General features: G+C 35.2%; 1 protein-coding gene across 1 annotated transcript; it reads right to left on the bottom strand.

Moving 5' to 3' along the window:
* Positions 1 to 751: 751 nt before the first annotated feature.
* LOC140169265 (uncharacterized) lies at positions 752 to 1,141 on the bottom strand. Its single transcript, XM_072192521.1, has one exon. The coding sequence runs from the start codon at positions 1,139 to 1,141 to the stop codon at positions 752 to 754; it is 390 nt and encodes a 129-aa protein (XP_072048622.1).
* Positions 1,142 to 11,429: the final 10,288 nt, after the last annotated feature.

Below are 11,429 nucleotides of genomic sequence, written 5' to 3'. Positions count from 1 at the left end.
ACATGTTTACTGTAATAGCGCCACCATCATCATGTGGCAATCATGATCATTCTGGTGGTTAAGATTATGTATGATTGTTTAATAGCACTACCTATTGAATTTCTAGAATAGTTCATGTTTAAACATATAGAGATAAATATCAGAACAAGTAAAACTAAAATCTGATGACAAAATACATAACTTTTATTTATTAATATATTTTGAAATATTTTTGCAACATATACAACGATGTAGCTAAAATCCAAGGTTGAACAATGGAAATACAAAAATATACATATCATTCGATATGAAATATTTGCGTTGATAGCGTGCCTCATCTCAGGTTAAAGTCATATTATAACATTTCTGTAAAAATAGATTAGCATTTATTTTCCATAAAATGTTAGCTTTTACTCTCAGATATGTCCCCTTTTAATTTTGAGTCGAACAAGTGAGGTAGAGTAGAACGTTTGAATTTACTACTAGCGCCAATGCATGTTACTCCCGCGGTTGTAATACGGTACGATCTTCGGGGTGTGTGTGTATGTGTATCCCGCACGCCGTGTACGTACTGTGCATACGTGTTCGACTTATATTTCCATCGTAATAATAGAACGCCGGTTCCATCGTTTTATTCAAAATCTCGGATTTTGACAAAACTACAGCACTAAAGTCTTGATCTTTGCAGAGTATGTTTATTGAATAAAGTACATTACAATCGTGTAAAAACCAGAATTTAAACCACTTTTGAGGCCGTTCTCCTCAGCAAATGTTATAATATGGCTTTAAGAGTAACTCCATTTCTCCCTTTCAAACTCCCACTCATCCTGTCGTAAACGGTAAAGCTTACCTTAGGATTAGGAGCATAAACATTCAGATGAAGACAATCCTCACTTTGTGTGAAAAGCTTAGGGTCCGCAATTGTCTGCACGCATATATCCCGTATGTAAGTAGCATTATAGGTCTCATCCTCACTCCATGGTACCTTTGGAAGCGGTGCTGAAAACCGCCTCTCATCAATGGGAGGTTCCGCATATGGGATACCCAAAAACACGTCAATATCTTTCTGGATATCGAGATAGTCATTCTCAAAATGAACAGTGTCTCCCACTATCTGTCCTTGTTCAACTGTTACTACTGGTTGACTGAAGACATGGCGCATTTGACACAAAATGCTAAAAATTATGATGAAATTGGTCATTTTGTGAATGTTTCTCTTTCAAGCTATAATTGGTTTATGTAAGGTAAACGCCAAACTGACGTGTTTGCTGCTGTTAGCGATATACTGTTAAAGGGCAGGGGTTGAAGGGCAGCGAATGGCATAAAGTACATAATACGATCAGTTGATATGCTGGTGAATGAACATATGGTCGAATCCGACGAAAAGTATACACGGCATGTTCAGGGCCATAACTTTACACAATTGGCTTTCGTTTTTGTATTGTGTTTATTCGCCTTGATCATACGCTTCGCGCCATATAATTTATAATAAGACCCCTTCTGTGAAAAACTTAAACACAGAGACCTAAAAACATGATATTTTGACCTATTTTTTCAAAAAAGTATTTTTAAAAACATCTACATCAGTTATGAAAAGCAGTCATTGGATTGAATCTAAATTGATTTCCTGAAAGGTGTGTATTCAAAGATTGCCTGTTCAATTGTTCACATATTTGTACATAATTATGAATATTTTGTGATAATTTTTTGAGTGGTATGTTTTTACATTACCTATGAATACAATTTTTCATAGTACTAGATATATCTTTAAAAAATGGAAATCACTAATAAGTGCGCGATTGATACAAGCTTTGATATGTCCAATACTGAAATGCATTGCATTCAGACATCTTTATTATTGTGTTTAGCTGCCAGAAATTCTAAATGGCACAAAGGTAGGTTTGGTAAAAAATATGCATTACCTCCGAATACATGTTAAAAGCTTTGTCATTTCCACAAACTGAGAGAATAGTAAATTATATTTAAGCAATAGGTGCAGAGTAATACACTCTTTAATACTATACAAGTTTCAATAGCCTGTATTTAACCAATTTCTGAGATATTAACAAAATAAGTACGTATTCGTAGGTAGATTTCGGTAACCGAATGTTGCCTACAAATACAATTTGACATCATGACCCTATTGTGAAACAACGCCATTCATGCCAATGCCCGTATCGGTACATAAAGAAGGCCCGTACGTTCGCTATCAAATTATATGTCAATGAAAGTTGCGAAATCACATACATGCCTGGCATTCAAAACTGAATACGGCTTAATTATTGTTATAAAATTATGTACTGAAACAGACGACGGTCTGCTCATTTGAAAGAAAAATCAGATTCGAGGAAGATTAGTATGGGATAAATACTTGGATTTGTCAGCTGTCATGCGTGCATCATTTTAAACATTTACCGACCTGGTTTCTGAGTAATTTGTGTCCAAATTGATTTATTCGAAGGTAACTTTTGACGTTTTCACTATAAGGTTACCTACGAATGCCATGGACAAAACGAGTGTTCTCATTGTCTCATAATCTATACAACACAGTGATGGACCCGGGTATAAAGATAATTGTAGTTGCCCTCAAACGAAAGGCCACAAGACGTAACTGACTCCAAGATGGACTTCACAAGTCTGTATGTAATAACGGTTTTGAGCGATTTGTGTGCAATTAAGCAAATTAAATTCACTTTAGTGCCTTTGTTTCTTACTTCAATCCTCATTCAACCGCTGTGAACCGACATTATCAATACATGATAGGGTCTCTAGTATCAATTAACGCACATAAAGAAAATAATACTACATTCAAAGTGCTTTATAAAATGAAGATTTGATTGCGATATCCACCAAAGGTCTAATACTTACATACAAATACTGAAATGTTACTTACGAAAACAGCATAATACATCACATGTGTAATGAAGTGTCCCTACTAATGGAAATTAATTGTCAAAAACTTTAAGCGATACCCCGGACAATATTATTACCCATATACGAATTCATTCAACAATTATTTATTATGTAAATTTGCTGTTTAACTACCTGTATATCAAAATGAAGTGTTCAAAATCTTGCTAAAAGCATCAAAAATTTTTGATCTAAGGTAATAACATTTATTAATTTGGACGTACCATCTGAAACAGATCTAAAAACTACCATTGTATTCATTCATTGACATAATAGCAAAATTTGAACCTCTAAACTCAATATAGATATTGTTAAATCGATCATGTTACCTACGAATATCCGGGTTTCTTCACCTATCATTTTATAAAGCGTTAGGTGTATGCGTATAGTTCCTAATATTCCTGAAAACTGATATTCCACTCTTTCTTATACATTATGTAAATTGATTCATACTCATTTGATAAATAAAATATAGAAACTGACCTAAACTTCATTTTCGAAAATAAACTAGCATAAATTGAATAAGATCATATTGATCGCGTTATAAAAATAAAAACAAATATTTTCTGGTTGAGCTAGCATTTCCTGACACCCTGTGTTCTACATTACACGAAAAAAGCATTAATGGGAATATTCCATTTGATTAGGTTGATTCGTATTGCGATAGTGAAAGCATCCTAGTGGTATTCGTAGGTAACATTGGGTTATTATGTCACATTTACTATCACACGTCCTGGATTTATTTTTCAAGATTAGTACTTGGAACGAGCACTTTTGGTTCCTAGCAAAAGGAAAAAATTGTGGAGACATTTTTATTTTGGACATTTATTTTTGGCCCGTGGACACTTTTGGTTGGATTCGACCATATACGCACATTGGCATTCAGGTTTGGTCGACTTTAATAGAGTAATCAACTTTGAACATATATCATGTATATAAACACGAGTTCATTTTTTAGAGGGCGATTTTGACAGATTTGTTATCAAATTGTTTCAACTGTTCTATTAATAATTGGTCATGTCAATGTACATAATACTGAGTAATACAAGATAATTCGGGGGGAGAGTTGTAAGGTCACATTATGTCGATGCAACATTTTAGGGACGCGTCAATAGATATCAAGGGGGGACTGGGTAGTTGGGGTCGTGACAATTCTTCATAGCAGAAATCGCCATGATGGTAGAACGAATCCATTTGTTCTTCAACAGCCACGTATGACCATTTTTATCGGACCTGTTTAATAGTTTTGAGACGCATAATGGGCCGAGGGACATCCGACTTAGGCTATTGACAATAGCCTGGTGACTGACCTCTGTAGATGTCCGGGCCTGGTACGTCATCCCATTTAGACTGCCTCCACCAGTGGTATACAGTGAAATATAGTACCGTGTTATGTTCCGTGAACCGAGTGTTTTTGAATGAGGGCAGCTGTCATTTTTTTGTCCTGCGCCATATAAAATCTGATTTTTTTTCATGTTTTTTTTAAAATTTTAAAACGCACGGTTGTTTGTCAATACGCTGGCTAAAGACTATCATGTTCTTTCAACACATAAATTCAAGTGCAAGCCTTATTGTTCAATTACTTATATAGGATAATCGCGTGATGCCATCCTACAACATGCCCAATTTGGTCATTGTAACACTGATACTCCGGTCGATAATGCCATAGTCCATTTTTGAAAAAATAAAACCATTATGAGGGCTCACTTTCAAGTTCTAAGTTGACGTTTATTTGTTTTCGTCTCAATTCACATCAACGTTGTGAAAAATGAAAAATGCAAGATAAAGAATGCACTATGATATTACTGCTGTCTGTTTAATTAGCTTAGATTTTTGGTGTTTATAAGATAGTTGAAAAAAAAAAAATTGGCCCAAGTTATCAAAGAAAAGTAATAGAACACTCTTAGACCCGATATGATTATGCTTTTTTTTTCATTCCATTTTTTAACCCCATTTTTATTCAATTTTGACTCATTTTGACCGCATATCGAAGGTAATCTAGGTTCACCGAATGAGTTTGCGACCTCGACTCAGATCTATTGAGATGGTCCATTCTCAGCTTAGGGAGGACATTACGCCAAAGTATTAATGTGAATAGTGTATGCCGTACAATGTAGTGCTTAATAATATGAGCTAGTATGGCAAGCCGTACAGGCTGAGTCAAAAAGAAGTAAGCTCATGTTTGAGGGACTGTAACTAGAGATCTGTAAGGAATCTGCTAAAAATGAAAATAACACTGGAAAGAGCAAATTATACACGTCTGAATAAAAAATAAAATTGTTGCAATTACTCACAGCAAACTCAAGTTATACTCAATTGAATACAACCACCCATGTTTGTAGCTGCACACGGTTTTACTTCCCAAGTAGGGGCCTACCTATTATAAGGCGCGATATTCAAATGCAAATAAAGTTCTGTGGCAGGTGTGGTTTCGATCAATAATTCCTACATGTTAAAGGGCTTTTTTAATATGAATTTTACCTCATTGCACTACATTATAAATAACACGGGCCAACTGACAACATGGCACCACAATTTACCGCACAGGAGCGCACGTTTCTGTCGACGAAGTATCATGAAATTCAGAGTCCCACTGAAGTTCAGCGTCGTTTTCGTCTCCAACTTCCTGCAGCTGACCGGGTTTCATGTAAGGGAGCAGTATATAATAATGTGAACAAGCTGTGCATGGGACACTAAGAAACAGACAGCCGGAAGCTCCAGGCAGACTACGAACTGCTAGATCACAAGTGAACATTGCTAGAGTTAGACATGCGTTGCAGCAAGACCAAAGATCAGCTCAATCTTTACCCAACATTCCCCAATCAAGCTTCTGCCGGATCGTTCGTAAAGACTTGAATTGGTATCCCTACAAACTATAGTACCGTCATTAAAAGCAAAAGTTGTCTTTTCAACAATAAATCCTGTTAGCACTTTGCTGATTCGTCGAAATTGAAATGGATAAAAATCAATCAGCCGTGTGCAGCTACAAAAATGGGTGGTTGTATTCAAATACGTATAACTTAGATTTGCTGTAAGCAATTGCAACAATTCTTTTTTATTTAGACGTGTAGAATTTGCTCTTTTCAGTGGTATTTTGATGTTTTGCAGATTCCTTGCAGATCTCGAGTTACAGCCCCTCAAAAATGAGTTTACTTCTGTTTGACTCAGCCTGTATGCGCGGAAATCAATGGATTACCCGCATTTCTAGTATTTTCAGCTCCAGCGTGAGTGCTTTCTTCTTACCCATTTTCAGAGTGGGACTCTAATATCACCAAATATTGACGGCTTTATATAGAACTCGTGAAGATAGATAGACCGGGTAATCGAGATTACAGTAAAAGGGCTTAATAAATGGTAAGAATAGGTGATTCGGAGGTGATTGTATTAATAATGTTAAAATGAATGAATGAATAGTTTCTTTCTTTCTTTCTTTCTTTCTTGCTTTTTTTATTATCTTATACATCAATTTACTTCAATTAACAGGTGGTGATGTTCAGAACGGGTCTAGTCGAAGAAATTCGGTGACGCGTATGGCAAGTATATTGCACAATAGAACAGAAAAACCTGGTTTTTCGTCGATAAACCTGGTTTTTCAATCGAAAACCTGGTTTTCGATCGAAAAACCAGGTTTTTCAAATCGAAAAACCAGGTTTATCAATTCGATTGTCAGAGTTTTTTGATAAACTTGGTTTTTCGGCTGATAAACCAGGTTTATCAAAAACTATGACAATCCAATCGATAAACTTGGTTTTTCGATTTGATAAACCTGGTTTTTCAATCGAAAAACCAGGTTTTTCGAATTTGATTGTCATAGTTTTTGAGAAACCAGGTTTATCGGCCGAGAAACCTGGTTTTTCACTGATAAACTTGATTTTTCAATTCGATTGTCATAGTTTTTATTGATAAACCTGGTTTTCAATCAAAAAACCAGGTTTTTCGAATTCGATTGTCATAGTTTTTGAAAAACCAGGTTTATCGACCGAGAAACCTGGTTTTTCGCCGATAAACTTGGTTTTTCAATTCGATTGTCATAGTTTTTTTGATAAACCTGGTTTTCAATCTAAAACCAGGTTTTTCGAATTTGATTGTCATAGTTTTTGATAAACCAAGTTTATCGACCGAGAAACCTGGTTTTTCCCTGATAAACTTGGTTTTTCAATTCGATTGTCATAGTTGTTTTTGATAAACCTGGTTTTTCAATCGAAAACCAGGTTTTTCAAATTCGATTGTCATAGTTTTTGAAAAACCAGGTTTATCGACCGAGAAACCTGGTTTTCGCCGATAAACTTGGTTTTTCAATTCGATTGTCATAGTTTTTTGATAAACCTGGTTTTCAATCGAAAAACCAGGTTTTTGAATTCGATTGTCATAGTTTTGATTAACCTGGTTTATCAAAAAAAACTATGACAATCGAGTACTATACGCTTGCACTCCCCGATTGCACTTAGGCTAGATCCTCCAGGCCTCGAATACCGGTACTCACGCACGGCCGCTTCACTGTGTTGTATTGAGGACTGGAGCAGGGCCTGGACTGGAGCAAACAACGTTCGAAAATATGAATATTGAGTAGATTTTGATTACGTCATTGATTTCAGAGACGGGGAATATAAAACAACAGACGCTTATGAAGCCGAGTGGATTTGCTGATTTATTGTGGTCTGTACGCTACATAGGCCTACAAGGAGCTTGAAAACAAACTGTCGAGTACCACAACTTCGTACACGCATCGATTCCCCCTGGTACTGTACACTCCATGCCAGCAAATTTTCAGCAATTTTCCGTCCGCCATTTAGTGATAAATCATGATGTGCTTACAGGTTTTTAACATGATATTGGTAGGATGGATGTGGAATCTTCAAGGTGACATCCCGCTATCTCTAAGGTCCGCTATCTCTAAGGTTCGCTATCTCTAAGGTTCGCTATCACTAACGTGTAAAGTCTATGGAGATCAGAATCCCGCTATCTCTAATAGAGAAAAGGGTTCGCTATACATAAAAAAAGGTCCGCTACTTCTAAGGTTCAATATCACTAATTTAGAATAAGGTTCGCTAGTTCTAAGGTTCGATATCACTAATTATAAATAAGGTTCGCTATCACTAATTTAAAATAAGGTTCGCTATCACTAATTTTGAATAAGGTCCGCTATCACTAATTTATTGAAGGTTCGCTATCTCTAAGGTTCGTTATCACTAATTCCAATAAAGGTCCGCTATACCTAAGGTTCGCTATCACTAATTTTGTTTCAGGTTCGCTATCCCTAATTAATTAAGGTTCGCTATCTCTAAGGTTCGTTATCACTAATTTCGATTAAGGTTCGCTATACCTAAGGTTCGTTATCACTAATTTCAAATAAGGTTCGTTATCTCTAATTTTAAATAAGGTCCGCTATCTCTAATTTCAAATAAGGTCCGCTATCTCTAATTTTAAATAAGGACCGCTATAGCGAACCTTGTTTGAAATTAGAGATAGCGAACCTTATTTAAAATTAGAGATAGCGAACCTTATTTAAAATTAGAGATAGCGAACCTTATTTGAAATTAGTGATAGCGAACCTTAGAGGTAGCGAACCTTAGAGATAGCGAACCTTAGAGATAGCGGACCTTATTTAAAATTAGAGATAGCGAACCTTAGGGATACCGGGATTGTTAAAATTAGAGATAGCGGACCTTTTTTAAAATTAGTGATAGCGAACCTTAGAGATAGTGAACCTTCAATAAATTAGTGATAGCGGACCTTATTTAAAATTAGAGATAGCGAACCTTATTTAAAATTAGTGATATCGAACCTTAGAAATACCGAACCTTTTTCAAAATTAGTGATATCGAACCTTAGGTATAGCGAACCTTTTTCGTAATTAGTGATAACGAACCTTAGAGATAGCGAACCTTAGAGATAGCGAACCTTAGAGATAGCGAACCGTAACGGGTATATGTAAGAGCACCTTTACCAAATCGGCAGGACCTCTATCCTTTCTACCTCGTTGATCACACCATGCCCGCGCGCCATGAAGTGTGTCGCCATTACTATTACAATGTAGTTTTTTGATAAACCTGGTTTTTCGAATTCGATTGTCATAGTTTTTGAAAAACCAGGTTTATCGACCGAGAAACCTGGTTTTTCGAATTAGATTGTCGTAGTTTTTTGAAAAACCAGGTTTATCGACCGAGAAACCAGGTTTTTCGATAAACTTGGTTTTTCAAATCGATTGTCATATTTTTTTTGATAAACCTGGTTTTTCAATCGAAAAACCAGGTTTTCGAATTTGATTGTCATAGTTTTTGACAAACCAGGTTTATCGACCGAGAAACCTGGTTTTTCGCCGATAAACTTGGTTTTCAAATCGATTGTCATAGTTTTTTGATAAACCTGGTTTTTCAATCGAAAACCAGGTTTTTCAAATTCGATTGTCATAGTTTTTGATAAACCAGGTTTATCGACCGATAAACCTGGTTTTTCACTGATAAACTTGGTTTTTCAATTCGATTGTCATAGTTTTTTTGATAAACCTGGTTTTTCAATCGAAAAACCAGGTTTTTCAAATTCGATTGTCATAGTTTTTGATAAACCAGGTTTATCGACCGATAAACCTGGTTTTCACTGATAAACTTGGTTTTTCAAATCGATTGTCATAGTTTTTTTTGATAAACCTGGTTTTTCAATCGAAAAACCAGGTTTTTCAAATTCGATTGTCATAGTTTTTGAAAAACCAGGTTTATCGACCGAGAAACCTGGTTTTTCGCCGATAAACTTGGTTTTTCAAATCGATTGTCATAGTTTTTTGATAAACCTGGTTTTCAATCGAAAACCAGGTTTTTCAAATTCGATTGTCATAGTTTTTGATAAACCAGGTTTATCGACCGATAAACCTGGTTTTTCGCCGATAAACTTGGTTTTTCAAATCGATTGTCATAGTTTTTTGATAAACCTGGTTTTTCTCGAAAACCAGGTTTTTCAAATTCGATTGTCATAGTTTTTGATAAACCAGGTTTATCGACCGATAAACCTGGTTTTTCACTGATAAACTTGGTTTTTCAATTCGATTGTCATAGTTTTTTGATAAACCTGGTTTTCAATCGAAAACCAGGTTTTTCAAATTCGATTGTCATAGTTTTTGATAAACCAGGTTTATCGACCGATAAACCTGGTTTTCACTGATAAACTTGGTTTTTCAAATCGATTGTCATAGTTTTTTGATAAACCTGGTTTTCAATCGAAAACCAGGTTTTCAAATTCGATTGTCATAGTTTTTGAAAAACCAGGTTTATCGACCGAGAAACCTGGTTTTTCGCCGATAAACTTGGTTTTTCAAATCGATTGTCATAGTTTTTGATAAACCTGCTTTTTCAATCGAAAAACCAGGTTTTTCAAATTCGATTGTCATAGTTTTTGATAAACCAGGTTTATCGACCAAGAAACCTGGTTTTTCGCCGATAAACCAGGTTTATCGACCGAGAAACCAGGTTTTCGAAAAACTATGACAATCGAATTTGAAAACCTGGTTTTCGATTGAAAACCAGGTTTATCAGTGAAAAACCAAGTTTATCGGCGAAAAACCAGGTTTCTCTGCCGAAAAACCTGGTTTTTCACCGAAAAACCAGGTTTCTCGATCGAAAAACCAGGTTTTTCTGTTCTATTGTGCAATATACTTGCCATAGACGCGTCGTGAGGTGATGTCCTTTCGTGTGCAATTACTTTTTGTTCTGAGCATTGTACATGTTTCATGCAAAATTCATTGAAATATATGGGTTTCGCGATCCTTACTATTACTGGTTTCATGGGTAAAATCGAAATGGAAATGGAATTGATTGGTATCATCTTCTTCTTTCTAGCCTATGAGTAAATAAGCAGCATGTCCTTTGGAATGTCAAATTGACTTAACAAAAATATTGTTTTCTATATACCATTCATTTGGGAACAATGTAGGCCCACCTTAGGTGATTTGTTTAGATAATATTTACTTGTACAAGAAAGGTTCTTTTTATTTGAAAACAATCTACCGATATAGTTTGTCTGCAGCCAGTGTAAGTTTTATAATATTATACCAAAAATGATTACAAATTTGTTTTAAACAAGCACACCAATGAACCGTGAGTGCTGCATACAAAGTTCAATATTGTATTTGTTTGAATATAAACATGTTTGAATATTACATTTACTGTAAATTATGACACACATCCTGCACAAAACAAACAAACAAATAAATAAATAAATAAATAAATAAATAAATAAATAAATAAATAAATAAATAAATAAATAAATAAATAAATAAATAAATACAATTTTTGTCTGACAGCACTTGCACCAAAATCATTATTCGGCCTATGGTTGGTTGCATAATATTAACATCGCCACATGCCACCCGATGATAAAATGAAACAGTAATTACCACGCCTATTGAACTAATGGCACAATCTAGAGTTCGTCGGAAAAGTGTATGGTACCTGACGTTCTACAGATTTTTACAAATCTATAGGCGGGAAACACCATATTGGTAAAGAACTGAGTGCTTATCATCAAATTTGTCAAGTGCAACTTGAAAA

Source organism: Amphiura filiformis, chromosome 14 (assembly GCF_039555335.1).
Source record: "Amphiura filiformis chromosome 14, Afil_fr2py, whole genome shotgun sequence".
Classification (NCBI taxonomy): Eukaryota; Metazoa; Echinodermata; class Ophiuroidea; order Amphilepidida; family Amphiuridae; genus Amphiura; species Amphiura filiformis.
This window is presented reverse-complemented; position numbering and strand designations above follow the sequence as displayed.

Bases quoted from the DNA above. Each gene is read 5' to 3' on its own strand.
- LOC140169265 (XM_072192521.1), bottom strand. From the start codon at position 1,141: ATGCGCCATGTCTTCAGTCAACCAGTAGTAACAGTTGAACAAGGACAG.